The following is a 20060-nucleotide window of genomic DNA, read 5'->3' on the forward strand; positions in this document are numbered from 1 at the left end:
ACTTAGAGTTTTAAAGTCATCCGAAACTCCTCTAACCCTACGGTTTGACTTTCTAGTAGTCAACACTTGACATGTAGGCTTCTCAACTATTTCAAAGACCGCCAATTTCATGCACACCTACGGTTTGACTTTCAAGTGGTCAAACCTTTACACTTAAAGTTTTAAAGTCATCCGAAACTCCACTAAACTTACGGTTTGCGCTTGTTTGGTGTTTTCACGTGATTGCGACCGGAAAGGGGTACTAAAAAACATAGTTACCTACATGTCCAGCATCACTGTATCATCACATCCAATGGAACCAATATCACATCTTTCTATTTTTATAGCCCCATAGCTATATTTGCCCAACAACTAAAATTTTCGATTATAATTAAAAAGAAAAAAACACATTTCAATTGAACACTTCTGATGCAAATCGACACACTCGAATCAGGTGATAGTTGGGTCAATCACCAATGATATTGTTGGTGGGCTGCTGACGGTGCGCGGTGGTGGTGGTGGTGGTGGTTCATGGAGGGGGAAAGGGTCGCCATTGGCCATATACAACCATCTTATAGCATTTTTAAAAAAGAAACCATACACCAAATGTGCACCAAAATATTATTATTTTATGAATTTAACAAGCTAAAACTCTCTACTTGCACCGATTTTCTGGTTTCGTTCAAACAATTCTTCATACGCCAGAAGTCGCAACCTCTTCATGAGTACTTGGACAACCAAGAGATCAACAACGGCCGCTGCCACCAGACCGAACACACAGAGAGACAATACCCCGGCTACGACCAAGGAAAGAAGGATAGCGAACGGAACCCATATCGGGCTGGTGATGATGATAATGGGGGCAAAGCATATGAGGCCGAGAACGGTGGTGACGACGGTGATGCCGGAAATGATGAACAAGAGTCCACTAGAGACAAACAAGGCCATAATACCCATGAGTTGGGTTGATTTCTCTGGGTAGGGACCCTCGAGCCTACGAAAGGGTGGTCTTCCATCACCGATGATGGTACCTCTTGGTTGTTTCTTGAGGTGGGGTTGACCGGTGCCGTTATACCGACCGTCCATGGCTGAGACCGGTCTTTGATGGATAAGCGTGTTTTTGAAGAGGATAATGGGAAACTATCTGTGGGACACGTTAACCGGTATGAAAACATGCAAATGCAACACGTGTAGTTAACTACGAGACCATGATGTTTGTATTCTTATTTAAATTGGTGGTATTCTTCATGTAATACATAAATAAATTAGAAGTCATCTGCTTACGTTGCAGGGCCGGTCCTACACTACTAAACACAGAGAGGCTTTCGAAAATTCACTAAACATTTGGCTTTTACCGGCCAAGAGGACGTTAAAATTCCTTAGTAAAATCATAAGGGTGGTGCTTGATTGGTTTGAGTTTGGCTTCGAAGATCAAAAATATTAGGAGGTTTCGGGTTCAAATCCAATGAGGAATAAAAATCTCCTTGTGGCCACGAAAGTTCAAATGCGGTGACACCGGGCTATCTGCAAAGCAGGTGGTCGCCCTTGGATTAGTTGGTTCGCATAGCAGGCCCAGGTTAATAAAAAAAATTCCGTCGGAAAAGTTGATTACAGTGAAATTAGTAATGGATTGACCATCCGTGGATAATTAGTCGATATATAATTTCATATAATTAAAAATCGTCATATGTGAGAATAAAAATTAATTTAATTAGTTAAATCACCGGTGGGTTGTCTGATAAAAATAAAATGTATACACGTAGAGATATTCAATAGTAATCCGTCGGTAGTTTTAAATTCATGTAAATGGTAGAAATACCATTAAATGTAAACGATACAAACGTAAACCTATATATCGTACATTAAAAATAAAAGAGCAATATGCCGTTAAATATAGAAATACTATGTTGTTCTTCGATTTCATAATAGACCCAAGGTAGGTTTCAAACATTTGGTTTCACTTGTTACTTATGTTTCTTATCATTGTTTTTTATCGACAATCTGGATTTCGAACTTTATTTTGGTTTCCTTTTCTCTTGTTTTTTGGTGATTGTTGTGCTACTATGATGACAAATGTACAACATCTGATTTATATATATGGTACATGTGATTAGACGACGACGAAGACGTGGTTCAATGGAAAAGAATGTACAAGCATTTTGCTTTCTCAACTCAAATCGATTTTATTTCAAAGTTGAATGATGATAATATGGTTTACAAAAATAGAATTTGAATGTTATAAAATGGACAATGATACCAATGTTTCCTCAAACAACTTATCAAACTTTTCTACTTCTCGGTAAGCGGATAATGAATTGCAGGTGATTTTAGTGTCGTCAATTATTTGGTGTAATTGTGATTTACTTGAGATCGATTAAGGTGATAATTCAAACAACGTGAGTTAGGAGGTGCAAAGTGCAATCTAACAAATGTTTGTTCTCGTCACCTTAAATGGTCGAAATACAGAGGTCAATAGAGTTGCGCCCCCTTGCAGGGTCCTTGGAAGATCGCCCCTACTGATGACTTTAAGAAAAGTCTTAATTAGGAAATTTCATGTTTTGGGATGATTTGGACGAATTTCAAAAGGATAGGAACCTTCTATAAATTGTTCTTGAACTTCGAAAAATTTGCAGAAAGTGTAGTTTAGAGAGGCAGTGTAATCAAAGCCTCTGAGTCTTATGCTAAGAGATCTAAGTCTTTGCCAAGATTCCTAAGTGATGAGGATCAAAGCCTCTGATCCTTTTGATTAGTGCCTTTGGACCTTCGGTCTCTAGTCTATATAATTAGAGCCTCTGATCCTTGTGGTTAGAGCTCTAGACCTCTTCTCTATGATGGTTTTGACTCAGAGCCTCTAAGTAATTTGTAACTGTTTTTTTAATCTTATCCATAAGTGGTTGTAGTTGTTGTGTTGTTGCATATTAACTATCTAACCGTCTGTAACCATTGATTCCTCTTACAAATACTTAAATGTTTGATCTGGTTGATATATATATATAGGGGGTGTTTGGGATTGCTTATTTTATCTGCTTATTGACTTATTTCAGTCTGGCACTGGTGATAAGCTAATACCTAGTGTTTGGATAAGAAAAAAGAAAACTGCTTATATCGGTGTCAAACCGATAATAAGCAGTTTTTGATAAGTTAATCCGTCTTGACTTATGAAAAACTGCTTATTACCAGTTTACCATTTTAACCCTATTACCCTTTATACTTATCTCTTTTCCTCCAGATAACATCGATCTCAATCTTCTCCCTTCTTCGGATAAAAATCTCAATCTTCTCTCTGTCCTTAAAATTTTAAATAATTGCATTTTAGGTATTTTAAAATTCTTATCTCTCATCTTTCCTCTCTCTTCTATTGATCGTTCTCTATATACCCACTAATACCTATTGTTATATCCAATGTGATACCCACCATATACATGTTGTGATACTTTAAGATATACAACTTCATATACATTGTAAACAACGAAAACACAAAATGTGATACAAATGAAACTATGAAATAATGAAAATACACTTTGTGTTACTAGCATTAAAGATTCAAATGTAACACACTCTGAAGAGTTATGAATTTCCTATTTATGGACATAATAAATTAATTAAACGCATTTATGAGTTGTCTTTTTTTATTACTAAATTACCCTTTTTCTATTTATTAAAAAAATAACATAATTATCATAAATGAGTGACTCATATTGAATCTCATGATTATAACAAATTATTGAGTTCTCATTTGATTAAGCCTATATATATATATATATATATATATATATATATATACACACACACACATTCATGAATTTGTGCCTTAGTTTGAATATATAATTTATAGATTATCCCAGTACTAATTTTGTCCAAGTATTATCAAACTACAAAATCAGATTTCCCAACATGAATAAGCGAGATAGTGAGAATGAAAGGAATTTCAAATAGCTACCTTTATTTTGTTCAGATGTATTTTTTGTAATGATATAAATAAACAATTGATTGAAAAGAAGTTGAAATTCATAGGTGACTTCAAAAATTCTTATTGTACAAATTAAATTTTTTATATATGATTACACATATTCAAATATCTATCGTTTTATAAAAACAAAGGAGGAGTCATAGAGTTCCATATCGCCTCTTTTTTGCCGACCCCCAAAAATGTTTTCTTGATGATAAATCTCAAAGAACTCACTGAAAATAACCAATTGGCATTTAGAGACCAAGACCATCTGTCGGGATTTTTAGATAGTGAACAATCCCCAATACCCTCCCTCAATTGATCGATATCCTTGGATTCTCTACCATCTTGGACGGGTCTTCGCCAAGACCAAGAGTTTTCCGTCTTAGTCCTATCAGCTATGGTTGCTTGCCTCTCATTTTCTAGAGTGAAAAGTCTAGAAAAAACGAGAGGAAAATGGACAGGTGCCTCCAAGTATCGGTCCAAAAGTCGTACTAAGACCATTGTTGATTTGTTTCAAACACAACTCGTTGAAATTAATGTGAAGAAGGCCCAACTATCTCATTGCCGAAAGCACACTACCCCACGAACTACATATGCTCAAAGGCCCCCGTTCCAAGGAAAACCACCATTGACTCCATATAATTTAATAGACCTCCATTTTTCTTGTCTCTAAGTACAGTTCTCTGGTTAATCCAAGCCATTTTTATGTTCTCACCTTCCGATCTCCAAGAAAAAAAAAGTCTCTTCTTAGTTTCTTCAATGAATCAATCACCTTTTTGGGAGCTTTGAAAATCAAAAGGCAGTATGTTGCGATGCTACCGAGTACTACTTGAGTCAATACATGTCTCCTTTCGAACGATAGATTTTAACCTTTCATCTACTTAGCTTTTTTGGAACCTCTCTATAATCGGATCCCACGCTTTAGCTCTGGACATATTTGTACCCAACGGAACCTCGAGATGTTTACTCGGAAATTTCCCAGTGTTACAATTAAGTTCTCTAGCGGCTTTATTGACAACATTCTCTCCCACACCACACCGAAAATATGGTTTTATATTACTCGATATGTATTGGTACGTGTGATTTTAAGTTTTTTTTTTGGATTAAATTAAATTTCTTTTGGTTTTAGGTTATTATTTATTATATGATGTTGTTATTTTTTTGTATTAAATTAAATTCATTTTCATTTTAGGTTTATTAGAAATATATGAGATTTAAACATGTGTGTTCTTTCACATATTTGACTAAAAATAGATTACATAAACGGAAAAAAGAATCTTTGTTCCCCATTGGGGATGGGGATGGGAATTTGATTGTATTCCCCGGTGGGGATGGGGATGGGGACTAGTAGTCGGGGACGGGGATGGGGATTGAGATCTCCGTCCCATTACCATGTCCAAAAAAAATAGATTTATAAGACATTTTTTCAAAAGTATCCTATAAATTGCTAACACGATGTTTTGTATTAAAAGTATCTTAAAAAAACTTGTTAGAATGCCCAAAAACGTCTTATAAACGTATTACAACGCCTTTATATAGGACTTTATATTTGGGTTCTAAAAAATAAGTTCTATAAAACGGTTCTATCAGGACAAATTGAAATTGGTGGCATCCTATAATCCCTATTTTGTTGTATTGCTTGTTTATATTAGTTGTGGTGCCTATTAATATTCATAGTCCTCATGCTTAGATTTACCTTTCTGATAGATGATATATTTAACAATTATAAAGGCATAGGAACATAAACACATAATCAGAAATCAATTTAATATAATATCATAAAGAGTTAGTAAAACTAGCCTGGAGCACTTTTTATGCGCAACGAAGTTCATTGAAGCGGAAACAGTCATCGTTGCGTGTAAATCGACGTCTTCTAATGCTCTATACAGTTTGCTTCAAAATGTGGATGAACTGAATGCAATATCATGTAGGCAATAGGGTCTTGATCTCCTTTATTTATAGGCCATGGAAACCTAGAGACTCATCTCATAAGGAGTCCTCGTTTATCTTTAGGTTTGATCTTCAAAATAGGAGAAGATATACACTTACCTCTAATTAACTTAATGAATTATCCTACTCATATTAGGAGATTATATCCTAATATTTGACTCGATTATAATTGATATAGGATTCTCTTGATAAATATAAATGTTTAATTAATTGTCCTTTAACATTTATTACACATAATGATAAAAGTCCAACTTATTTCCAACATTTCATAAGTGGTTATTCATTTACTTAAATATCATCTGATATATAAGTGGTTATTCATATACTTAAATGTCATCTGATGTTTGCCTTTTGTTGGATCAAGTCAAGTTTGTACTACATTATGTATGCCCACTTTCGACTACATTATGTATGCCCACTTTCGACTACATTATCTGCTTATGTTTTATCAGGTGATTGTGGTGTTGAGTTGGCTCTCCATTGGTTGAATGTAAAACATCACTTTTTGTTGTTTTTGCACACCTTAGGTACATCATACATGTAAGCTTAATGAGACAGATCAAAAGGCTGGGTTTTTTTCATGAAATTTGCATCAAAGCCCATAATAACATAACATATATAAAAGTATTTTGAAGAGACAGACGCACAGGGGTTGGGCAAATATTGGATTTTTTTCTATAAAATAGAAACACCAAAAGTCAACATGTAGATCCAATTATGCAATTCTAGGAACTCGAGGAAATATTGTTGAGAATCGAGTTGGGTGTTAATTATTATGAAATCTACTTGTGCATGTACTTTTTGGGAATAGGGGGCATGGAAGAGGTGCAAATCTAAGAGTAAAATACTTTGTGGTTTTTTTAGCTTATGTTTTCTTATACGTTTATTTAAATCTTGGATTGTATGGGTTTGTACTTCTCAACGGTTATTTATGTTTCAAACAATGCAACTAAAGCATTAGTTTTTGCTCACGTCAGATACCGTTTGGGAACAGGGGGCATGAAACACTCACTAAAGGTGCAGAACTATCTTTTTGGTTTTTTACTTGGTGAAAGTGGTGATTGTATTTCTAGCGCTGTCGGTATCAATTCTCTTTGTCAATCTCCGATTGAACTAAATTCTCATGCTAATTCTGTCAACGATGGACTCGAAATCAATGCATTGTTTTACTTGCTCCATACAATGTTGTCCAAATTTCACCAGGATGGCCTTTTGGTGCATTAGAAGCTTTCTTTTCTCTCTCTCTCTCTCTCTCTCTCTCTCTCTATATATATATATATATATATATATATGTTTGTGTGTGTATATATTATGCTCGAGTCTTTTGGATATATGTGAATGTTATTAAATATTGTAGAGACTTACACCATAACTCACCTGTAGTTAATTTGTTCCCTAACTAATCTGTAGCTAATATATTTCCTAACTAACCCGTAGAGAATTCATTCCCTAGTTAATCTCTAGAAAACTCATTCTCTAGCTAATCGGTAGCAAATTCGTTCCCTAGCTAATCCGTATAAATACTTCCCTAGATAATCCATAGAAAATTCACTCGCTAACTAATCCGTAGCTTTTCAGTGGAATTTTACTTGAAACGATGAAAATAATAAAACGTGTAAACCACCTTTTTGCTATGGATGTGCTCCGGACTCTTCCATCACTAATACTAAAGTCCTGTTTGCTAAATCCGTAGCAAAATAAATGATTTTTTTTATTCATTAGCACCAATGCACCAATGAGATGAGTTATTATTACTTTATATAATTTTGTTTAAAAAAGACATAATAATTTAGTAATAAAATTTATGCTGAAGTCTCTAAATAAAGAATCTAGTAGAGTTAATTGTATTTTATTTTAGAGATCATGACTATTTTAGAGATAAATTATAAAGAATTTGTTGGACATGTATTTTTTTGTGAAAAAAACGAATGGATATTGTGATTTATTTAGAGCTCCATGGTATTGTAATGAGTTAGAAAATCCATCTTGTTTACTCTTACAGAAGTCCACATGCAATGCATGCTCAGTCAATTAGAACTCCCAAAATTGTTGTCATCCTGAAAACCATGCATTAACTGCATTCATTCTCATATTGACATGAAACTTACTCAAACTATTAAAATCTTGGTTCATCTAGTCATCAACAAGAAAAAAAAAGGGGTAAATGCAGTGAATGTTTACAAAAAAACATCTAAAAAGCTAAAGTTAAGAGAATTTCTAAGTTTTGCAAGTCTTCGCATGAAATAAAAATTACCATAACATATTCGCAGCACTAGTATGTTTTGACCATGCAGAAGAGGCTAAGGGGGAGGCTGGTCCTCATCCGTAACCATAAAACAATTCATACGGCGGCATACTAAAATAACAAAAGCATTAGCAGTTCATGTTTATCCTTCATCTGATCATTGATACATCTTGCAAATTACCATTGGTGCTATGATGGATATAAATAGTACTATTGTCCGGGCAATAACAAGTTCAATTTGTTTCTTGATGATGAGATGGCCAGTGAGTTCTAATACTAAAGCATATCTCTGAAATAAACCATTCTTAATCTATTTATCAAACACACAGTCATTTGCCTATCGCTATCAAAAGTTCAATCCATTGCCTCATGATTCCAAGTCCACTAAATGCTTGGGTTCAAAATCGCCTCATAATACCGTTATATATTCTAATAAGGAAATTTTATGTGCTTTTTATTTGTTCTGTCTCATGATTCCATTAATTGACTACACAAGAAGCCACAAGTATGGTAGATCTTGTACTTTTTGTTCATGATCTTCAACGCAAAATTTGAGCATCAACTTGAAGAAAGAAAGTATTGTTGGACCGATACTAGGGAACCGCCCACATGATATTGTCCGCTTTGGGCTACCCCTCCCGGCAACAACCCCTCACGGCTTTAAAACACGTCACTGGTAGGAGTAAGATCCCCCCTTCCTTATAAGGAAGACGAATCCCCCTAGCCTCACCGATGTGGGATGCTCCTGCATTGCTACAGGAGCGTTGGGTTTAAGAATCGCGGATTTGACCGGCTCGAGGGAACAATGAGGCGGAAGTCCCAACAAGTATCAATCTGTAAATAGTACTTTTTTCCAACTCCACGGTTCCACTGCCAAATTTAAGTCGCGAGTGCTTGGGTTTGTGGTTTCAATATCTTCACAATTTCCTGAACCTTAAGATTCAGTTTTTATTTATAGGTAGCCTTATTTTACCCCCTTTATCCTCAGAAATTCTAAAGAACAAACTAAAAACAAGAAAATTTATACAAATGTACATTTGTATAATACCACCAGTTTTATTTAAATCTCTCCTGCTAACTTTTAAATATTTCATGAATTCACAATTTCTAGGAACTATTTATGCTTTACAAATTAGGTTTTAAATCTATTTCTATTTACATCAATTGTGATTCTGCAAACAACTTTAGGAATGAAAGTCACAAGAACACATAAAATAGCTCAATACCTAGGTTAGATCCATATGGATTCACGAGAAATCATGAAAAACAAAAGACAGATCTCGCCCCAAATTTTACAACCAAGTACTATATCTAGCAATAATATATACAAACATATGTGGAAAAAGTGATATATAAGAAAGATCCACTTGAACATTCTTCTAAACACAAGTCAAGCAAAACTGTCTCAAAAAAACAACAAACACAAATAAAGTATATGTAGTTTAGATAAGGAAGGCTAGGAATCTGGCAAATAATTGAAAGAAAAATACGGACCATATGCAAGAACAATAATTGGTGGATAAAGTTCTTTTAAACACAAGTCAAGCAAAAGTGTTTCCAGAAAAAACAACAAAAACAAATAAAGTATATGTAGTTTTGATAAGGAAGGCTAAGAATCTTGCAAATAATTGAAAGAAGGATACATACCATATGCAAGAACAATAGTTGGTGGATTCAATTGTGTGTCGAGAGAGTAGCAAATGCCTTCATAGCGAATATGGCTTTGAAATAAGATGCTAACGTATTTCCCGATCAGTCTGTAAGAACAAGGACGAGTTAGGTGTGGATGCTGATGACGCCATTGATCACCTAGATAGCTATACAACTAATTAAGCCTTCAAAATAGACGAACCCTTCTTGTACATATATATATATATATGTATATATATATATATATGTATGTATATATATATATATATGTATGTATGTATATATATATATGTATGTATGTATATAAAGAGATAAAGAGAGAGAGAGAGAAAGAGAAATGTGAAATGTGAAATTCTCCAAATTTGAATAACTCTCCAAAATGATTACCTATGAAAGAGAAATTAATTTTTGTTTTCTCTAACAATGAGAATCTTTGAAAATAAATGTATAAGAGAGAGAAATAATATTTTATAAAAAATATTTTAATATTTTAATTATATAAATCATCTTGTAATCTCCACAATAGAAAAATTGTTGGAGATGAATATAATTCTTTTGGACACTCTGACATTTGATTTTCCATTTCGACAAATCTGTTGGAGATGCTCTAATGTGTTCTAAATGATAATAAAAGACCGGAAATCACTCTTCTTGGCTACCATTAGATAACTCCAAAAATGATTAGCTTTGGAAGATATATTAATTTTTGTTTTTCCTAACAATGAGAATCCTTGAAATTGAATGTATAGGAGAAAGAAATAATATTTTTGTAAAAAGTATTAAATATTTGAATAATATAATTCATATTGTATTCTCCACAATAGATAAGTTTTTAGAGATGAATATAATATTTTAGAACATTTTGACTTTTTGACTTTCCTTTTTGGATATGATCTAATCTATTCCAAATGATAATAGAAGACAAGAAATCACTCTGGTTCTTAGCTACAATTAAAAGTGTGCAAATCTGGTGAGGCTATGAAACTCACTTTAGAACATCTCCAACAGATTTTCTAAACTAGAGAAAATGAAGATTTTGTTTTATATTTTGCTCCAACAGATTCTCTATATTGTTCTCTAAAATAAAGAAACAAAGACAAAACTTCAATTTTAAAGGAATTTTTTAAAACTTGATAGAGGAGAAAGAAATGATTTTTTATTCATCAACATCAATGCACCAATGACATTAAGTTATTATTATTTTATATAATATTGTTTATAAAAAGCATTGAATGATAAAATTATAGAATAATTAAGTAATAAAATTTATATTGACGTCTCTAAAATAAAGAATTTATTGGAGTTAAATGTAATTCGTCTTAAAGATTGTTAGTTTTGCAGAATAAATTATAAAGAATCTGTTACAGATGCTCTTCTTTCAAAAAGAGTGAATGGATATTGTGATTTATTGAAATAACAAAGTCAAAGACATGTAAAACGATCAACTACGATGCAATTTACAACTTAATTTCTAAAATGTCATATTACCTTAACAAATTACACTTCACTACAAATGATTTTTAACCAATTTTTGTATTAATACATCATCATAAAAAAACTATATTTTAATAAATACAACAAAACTACAATTAATGTTATTCATTTTACTTTAATCTATACTATCTTATTAAACATCTATACTCAAAGTCTTAAAGTCTTAATTTTTTTAATACCCAAAATACCCTTTCTTTCTTTAAACCATCCTTATCCTTAATTTTTTTAATAATAATACCCAAATACACCCATCCCTTCTCCCAACAACACGGCTTCCCTCCCCCCAAGATTCCTTCACCCAGCCTTAATTTTTTTAATCTATATCTATTCTATCCTTATGCATAGAGTACTCCAAGGCATCGATTCCTTCTCCATTTCTTTCTCCCAGACAGCATGCGGTTACTTCTCCGAGGCAGCATGCGGTTCCTTCTCCAAACCCACCTCCACCTCTGTTCATTCTTCTACTTATTTGGTTCATGGCAACCACGCATCGGAACCACTTCCACCGTCACATCCCTCCGCACCACCACCGTCAACTGCGCAACCACCTCCACTTCCACCCCTTTCAACTCAACCGTCGGCGACACCAGAACTGACTCACCTAAAGACCTAGACTTCACTACCCACCGTGTTCCGTCAAGTACTCCGAGTACACACCATGCCAGGACCAAAAAAGATCCTTGAAGTTCCAGAGAGACCGACTTATATACCGTGAAAGACATTGCTCGGAGAAAGATGAGCTCCTTAAATGCCGTGTGCCGGCGCCCGTTCGGTTACAAGAACCCATTTAAATGGCCGACGAGCAGAGATCTTCAAGGGACTGAGGGAGAAGTAAAGAAGAAATTTTTTACCTCTGTTGACTGTTGAGAAAAACCAGTGGAGTGAAYGTGTAGGGATAGGGAGAGCCGGAGACCATCGCTACCGGCGTAGCTGTCGCCGTCGCCGATTAGGGTAGGGAGAGCCGAAGAGGGAGTCGTATGATGTATCGCCGATTAGGGTAGGGAGAGCCGAAGACGGAGTCGTATTTTGTCAATAGGGATTTTGATTTCTGAGTTGGAAGGAGACGATAAGGCAAATACAATGGGCTGGACGCATTCTCTAGACTAAATTAACAGGCCAAAGTTGTCTGCTTGCTTTATGTGCTTCTCTTTCACTTCTCTCCATATGTTCTTTTTGTTACTCTCTTCTTTTCTACATATTCCACTACTTATTTTAATTATAGTTCCCTCTAATTTTCATTAATTTCAATTCATTATATCTAAATTATAAATCTTAATCAAAATATGGATGTAATATTGGTATCCGTCCCCGGCCCCATCCTCGGCTTGAGCCAAGCGGGGATCCCCATCCCGTTCCTGTCCCCGGGACCCGATTTTTCAGGGAATCCCCGATCGGGGCGGGTGGACCGGGTTACCCGACGGGTCGGAGTTCATTTTCATCCCTAATCTGCATACCAAACGCACCCTTAATGAACTTTTTATATCCCGCCGCATTGCGCGGGTAGACAACTAGTATGAAATAATCAAGTAATTATTATAAGGTAAAATTATTAATTAAATAAAATATTTATTTTGATTTATAAAATGTTTTGATTCAATAAATAAATGTTTCTATTTATGAATTAAAACTTTAAAGTAATTTTTAATATTTCATATAGTTTTTATTTATTCTATTTATGTATATTTAATGTATTAATACTTAATACAAAACAAAAAACTATACATTATAATTAAACACACATTCTTTATTCATTTTTACAACATTAAATTAAATGCAAGATAAAAACATTACATTAATTGTTTTTTTTTCTTCTACATTGCTTTTGGATATAGTTTTTGTACTAAAAAAAGAATGGTATGGGAGATTTGATACATGGTTATATAAATTTAAACATCGTTTATATCATCTAGTTGATGAATATAAACTTGGCGTTCGTCTTCGACGATCAGGTTGTACATGATTAATTATGAATGTTCTCATTATTTCTTCAATAATCTCTTTGTACCACATACGAGCTTGCCAACAAATAACAGTGAACCGGATTGCCCACTTTTAAGAACGAACAATGATGTAATTTTATTATGTAATATCTTTTATTTTTATATTGTAACCAAAAAAAATTATTTGACATATTATAGGATCCATTAATATATTAATTTTAAATTAATAAAATATCGAATATATAATGTTCAATTTATTATTTAATAAATAAAAAATAATAACAATATTAATTAATGATCGAACTATTTATATTTTTTTAAATCAAAATTTCATTTAATAAATTATTCATAAATTTTTATATACCTATTTCACAAAAGATCAAAAAGAATGATATCACATTAAAATTACCAAAAACCAATTTCTTATTAAGAATTTATATCTTAAAATTCTTTATAGCATTCACCCTCACATTAACAAAAAATATATTATGTTTATAGACGGGGGTTGAATACATTTTCATTTTTTTTATTATGTATATTTATTAAAAACAAACAATTACTGATTTACCGCGGAAGGTGGGAAGGTAAGACGGGTGCCAAATTTGTTAAATACTGAAAGGGTAATAAAAGAATGTACTCTTTCAGATCCGAAGAACTGAGATAGTCCCACAGATTGTTGACATCGATTTTTTCTAAGAAATTATCATTCATAATTTCTTTCAAAATGAGTGAGTTGCAACATTTGACAAGGATGGTCATTTATGGTCACTATTGTATTAAATGTTATCCAATTTTAACGTGTGTTTTCATCTGACTTGTTGATCAGTGCATCATTGTACTTATCATTTCAGTCTTATAATATTGACGTACACATATGTCAACACAATGCATCCTTCTATATTTAGAGGAAACAATTAAAAAAAAGTATGGTACTAATAAAATAGTAATTTTAAACTTACTTAGTTTGACATGCTGAATACATTCCCAAAACTAAGACAAGAGTTCATAGAGTTTGTGAGCCAAATTTCATGGTTTAAGTTTGTACTCAATTGGCTTCCCAAATGTATTATTTGTTAAACTATTTTTGACTTTATCTCATATTGATCTTTAATCGGCCAGATGACAATCCGATCTACTATGGTGACTATCTTCGCCTCCCTTCAACTAGTCTTCGATTTCGTTGAAGACTTTTTGCTCGTCGACGGGTAGAGATAATAACTAGACTTTTACAAGAAAAATCCGATCACTAAATTTTTTCTTCGAAATATAAGCTATATATCGATTCCAGCAAGACTATGTTTTACGAAGTATTGGATTCAAATCCTGTAATTTATTTGGATCCTCTTAACTCGATTTCCAAATTCGGATATCAATCTGGTTGATCAATCCGGTTGTAAATTCGATACTGAATCCAATTTATAAATCCATTTTATAAATCGATTTGCAAAGTAGTGTTTTTTATAACTAATTGGAGTAGACATGAAATGGAAGGTAATAGCCGAAATATGATTCATTTTTCTGAATTGTTTTGTTGTCCGGTAGAAGACAGTTAATTTTAAAAATATTTCTAAATGTTATCGAATGTATTTAAGTTATTATCAAATTAAAAAGTTGAGACACACAATACCCCCGATTTTCTTAATAATATAAATAAATAGATTTTAAAAAACTTAGAAAAAAAAAAATGAAGCCAAAACTCATAACATAAAATACATTTGAACTCATAAATTCAAGTGATCTATTTTTGGATTTTTTTTTACCCTTTCTTTTTGTTCTTTTGTATTTTAACTTTTAAAGGCTTTTCTTTTTCTTTCTATTTTTGGATCACATTAGAATTAACACATAAAAATGTAGGCTTTCATTTATTCTAGACATTGAAGTTAAAAAGTACCAAGTAAAGTTTACAAAGTTACGGAATCAAAGTGTTGAGATTCATCCATTCACTTTCTCTTTTCTTTGGTGGTTGCAACCTGAGAGAGTCCTGCTCTCCAATCCTTGCTTTCCAAAAAGCATCCTTCTTTGCCTTCTTTTCTGCAACTTCATCTTCATAGCTCATCTTTTCTTTTCCTTTTCCATTTCCTTTTCCTTTGTTCACCAAGTTCAGATTAGGAATCAGATGGTGGTCTTCTATTGCTTGTTCCTCCACAATTATATCCTCATGTTTATCCTCCTTTTCTTTATTTGAGCTACTGGAGTGATTAGAGTTGGATTTCTCCTCCTCAGTAGCTCTAGATGAAGAAAGAAGCTTGCCAATCTGGGTGAAATTAAAGGAAGGGATATATCAATTTGTTCACGACGTTATTCAATTTCAATCATTCTTACACGATCCTCAAGTGTGAAAGAGAAAGGATGAGAGGAGGTCAGAACATCTTGAAACAGAATGTGAACCATGTTGGTCTAGGAATTGACCGTGGAATGAAGCTGTTCTCACAACAAGAAGTCGAATGTTTACTAGATCTAAACATGATGTTGGCTAATCTATTATAAGGCTCAAGCTAATCTAAGTTGTCCTGGAGGGCACTTACACAGAAACTAGATCTTTGTGGCTGTCAATTACTGATCTCAGCTACTCGAAATCTTACGACAACATATCTCATTTCTAGGCATGCTGAAAACTCGGTTTAGAATTGAATGAAAGTGGATCATTCAGGTTTTTTGTCGTAGGTTGGCATATCCCTACCTGTCTCTTTTGGTGGAACCCATTAGAGAATACACCTAATTGATCATCTCTAGTGGCATCCCTGTGCAGACTCAAGACAATCCACACTTCTTTTTCTTCTCTACCATTTTCTTAGCCTAGTGATTTCATGTGATTACTGATCAATCAAGTTATAGAAATATAATATTTTATGGACCAATTTTAACTTCTTTATGTCTAACTCCTCGATTCTCATTCTTATATGGCATCATCATGGCCAAACAAGGTAAATCCTTTTCTCGTATTACGGTTATTTGGATCCTTCTACTGGAAACGAAAAGCCTAAGGCAACTTGGAAAACTATTCTTTGATTGCTTTTGCTCGATTTAGTATGGAGGGTGGCACTATCTCATTTGATCATCAAGTTGTTTCACATTCCGGTGATTAGCTTGTAGTCTTATATTTTCTTATCTCTTTTCATGTCATGTAACCCCCCGCCCCCAAAAAATGTATAATCCTGTAGCTCTCTTTAACGATAACTTTTTCTCTTGCCCTTCTCAAAGAAGGATGAGAATATGTACTAATGTTCATATCGCGTACCAAAGAAGACACAACATCCCCCCACATCTATATATATATATGTACATTTCCTCTGGCATGCTAGAACCATAAGCTCCCTCTACAGCAATTAATGCAACATATTTTCCTCAATTAACAAACTATTTAGTGTTTTTAACTTCTATATGTCACGCTACAGAAAGACACCAACTGCGATGTGTTTCTGTGGTGTGCAAGCATAAAACCCTACACTTCTATATTCATATGGGGATCGCCAAATATGGAACAAAATTAACGAGTTGGTATTTAACCTTCATCCAATCATATGAAAGATCGTGTTTAACTGAATAGAGCAAACTATATATTTTACGCATTACTAGCTCCTCATGTCCCTGGACGTTTCCAGGTCCGTGCTTACATTATTCCAGTAACATAGGCCATTGCAGTTGTACTATAAGGAAATTAACAAATATTTTGAAATGTTAAACATGCATTGCTAGTTTGGTGCCTATACTTCACTTTGATATACTAAACAAGATTACATTGTGGCTAGACAATGAACTAATTAATAGAAATGGCCTATACAACTTTCTGAAAGCACAAATGCATGAATAATCTAAAGATAACAGACATCCCCTATTAGCATTGAATAGTGAACCATCTGACCACAAAGTTCTCCGTTTGATAGCAGTTGAGCAAGAGGATATTGGCAACATTTACCTCCATATGCAACTGTATCACAAAATTAGTAAGATGTGGGACGATAATCATACCTTTTTATCAGATGAAGAAACTTCATGCGCCCGCTTATTTTCAGGTATGATCATGGGTGGCTGAATGCGGCTATCAAAATCTCCAAAAAACGAAGGAAACACAACAGTGTCCTCAGTCTGAAATAAAATATAATCAGGAACATAAGCTTTATACATAGAAAATTTAGGTCTTCGGAATCCAAAAGAAGGGTAATATTTTTTAGTCTATCAATGATAATGAACTCTAATAGCCATAGAATGATCTAAGCATGAGCTCTTAAGCACTTTTGTGGTGTTTATGAAATCGTTTATGGTTTTATGCTAGTTGTAGCTAGTAAATTGATAGTATGGAGAAGATCTCTGAGTACCTTGTTCGTTGGCGAGGCCTTATTGCCATTTTTGTTTTCCTGGAGACTTCTAATGGTCTGATCTTTATACAAATCTACTGAACTTGTTATTTCTTCTATCCCAGTCTCATTTACATGTACAGTGGACTTGCCTTTGACTTCCGTTGGAGGTTCTATAACGATGGACTTTCCGTTGCTGGTTGGACATTGAACGTTGGCATTTACATGATGATTACCAAATGCTGGAGCCATTTGATTTACTGAGATATTGGAACTAGCCATGGTATGGATAACCGGACCATATTCAGTTAGCGAATAGAAGGAATTTGGTGACATCAAGTTCAATGTTGCATAATGTTGAAGCATACGATGGTACTGCAATACGACAAGTCAAGTAAACGAATCAAAAATAAACTTAGGTTGATCTTCATGGAATCTCTAAAACATTATTTTTGAGTGAAAAACAGTATTCAATGGTTTTAAACGTCTTTGCATACCTCTTGAGCTGAAAGATTGTTCGTATCGATCATATTCCAGCTTGGCACTGCTAGGATTTTCATCTCCTGTATGAGCATGTACGACAGAGATATTTCAAAGGAAGACGAAAAAATTCCATAAACTAAAAGGAAGGAAATAATAACTAGAAATAGATAGAAAGTCTAACCACAATTTTGTTTGCAAGAAATACCATATGCTCCACCAAATAGTCCTTAGGAGGAACCTCAAAACCCCCCCTATTTGTCCCTCGACCTTCAGTTCCACAATTTTTGACTGGCCGCCAAGGGAAGCACATCAATTGAAAAACACAAAGGATCGTGAAACTCCAATACATTATTTAGTAGATGAAATAATGATCAAATAGTTTTTGCTCTAGACATGGAAAATAATGTTAAAATACTGTCCAGGGGTTTGGATTTCTACAACGCAATTTTGGCTCTCCAGACTACTACTTTTCTAAAAGAAGGCTATCAACAATTAAAGCAAATGCTACGCGGGTAGCGTATGCAGAAAAACGAAAATTAAGAGAAGAAAGAGATAGAAAACCGAATGGTGAGGCGCAGGAGTGTCTCCGAATGATCACCAAACAACTAAGAAAACAAAATAGAATGAACTAGAAACCATTAGAAAGGTTCAGCTGCAAATTCTAAAATCTTCTAAAAAAGCTTCTAAAAAGCAAAAATTAAGAGAATTTCTAAGTTTTGCAGATCTTTCGCGTGAAATAAAAATTACCATGACATTTTCGCAGCACTAGTATGTTTTGACCATGCAGAAGAGGCTAAGGGGGAGGCTGGTACCCGTAACCAAAGATACAACTCATACGGTGTACTAAAATAACAAAAACACTAGCAATTTATGTTTATCCTCCATCTGATCATTGGTATCTCTTGCAAAGTACCATTGGTGCTATGATGGATATTAAAAGTACTACTATCCGGGCAATAACAAGTTCAATTAGTTTCTTGAATACGAGATGGCCAATGAATTCTAAAACTGAAGCCTATCTCTTAGATAAACCATATATTCTTAATCTATTCATCAAACACATAAGTTCTTTAGAATTTTTTCCTCCTTTATCCTTAAAATTCTAAAGAACAAAGTGAACAAGAAAAATTATACCACCAGTTTTATTTAAATCTCTCCATCTAACTTTTAGATATTTCACCAATTCACAATTTTGGAACTAATTATGCTTTACAAGTTAGATATTAAATCTATTTTTATTTACAATATTAATTAGTCTTTTCTGATTCTGCAAAACAATTTTAAGAATGGAAGTCACAAAAAAACACATAAAATAGCTCAATACCTAAAGTTAGATTCATATGGATTCTTGAGAAATCATGAAAAACAAAAAAGAAAGATCTCGCCCCCACTTTTACAATCTTGCAATAATGTACAAGCATATGTGGAAAAAGTGATATGTTAAGAAAGATCCACTTGAAGGTTCTTCTAAATACAAGTCAAGCAAAAATGTCTCAAAAAAATAACAAAAACAAATAAAGCATATGTAGTTCAGATCAGAAAAAAAAATGACAAAAACTAATAAAGGATATGTAGTTCAAGTCAGGAAGGCTAGGAATTTGGCAGACGATTGAAAGAAGGATACAGACCATATGCTAGAACAATAGTTGGTGGATTTGAATGTGCATCGACAGAATAGCAGATGCCTTCATAGCGAATATTGCTTTGAAATACGATGCTAATGTACTTCCCCGTCAGTGTTTCAGTCTGTAAGAACACCGATGGGTTAGGTGTGGAAGCTGACGACGCCATTGATCACCTAGATAGCTATACAACTGACTGAGCTTTCACAATATACGAACCTTTCTTGTATACTATATATATAGAGAGAGAGAGAGATGTGAAATTCTTCAAATTTGAATAACTCTCCAAAAAAGATTACCTATCAAAGAGAAATTAATTTTTTTTCTATCAATGAGAATCTTTAAAATTAAATGTATAGGAGAGAGAAATAATAATTTATGAAAAATATTAAATATTTTAAGAATATAATTCATATTGTAACCTTCAAAATGGAAAAATTGTTGGAAATG

General features: G+C 33.6%; 1 protein-coding gene across 1 annotated transcript; it reads right to left on the minus strand.

Annotated features, from left to right (window-relative positions):
- Nucleotides 1–311: 311 nt before the first annotated feature.
- Nucleotides 312–1080, minus strand: LOC112510498 (oleosin S1-2-like). Its single transcript, XM_025115929.1, has one exon. The coding sequence runs from the start codon at nucleotides 1063–1065 to the stop codon at nucleotides 625–627; it is 441 nt and encodes a 146-aa protein (XP_024971697.1). The 5' UTR covers nucleotides 1066–1080; the 3' UTR covers nucleotides 312–624.
- Nucleotides 1081–20060: the final 18980 nt, after the last annotated feature.

Source organism: Cynara cardunculus, assembly GCF_001531365.2.
Source record: "Cynara cardunculus var. scolymus isolate 2C chromosome LG 3, CcrdV1, whole genome shotgun sequence".
In the NCBI taxonomy this organism is placed as follows: Eukaryota; Viridiplantae; Streptophyta; class Magnoliopsida; order Asterales; family Asteraceae; genus Cynara; species Cynara cardunculus.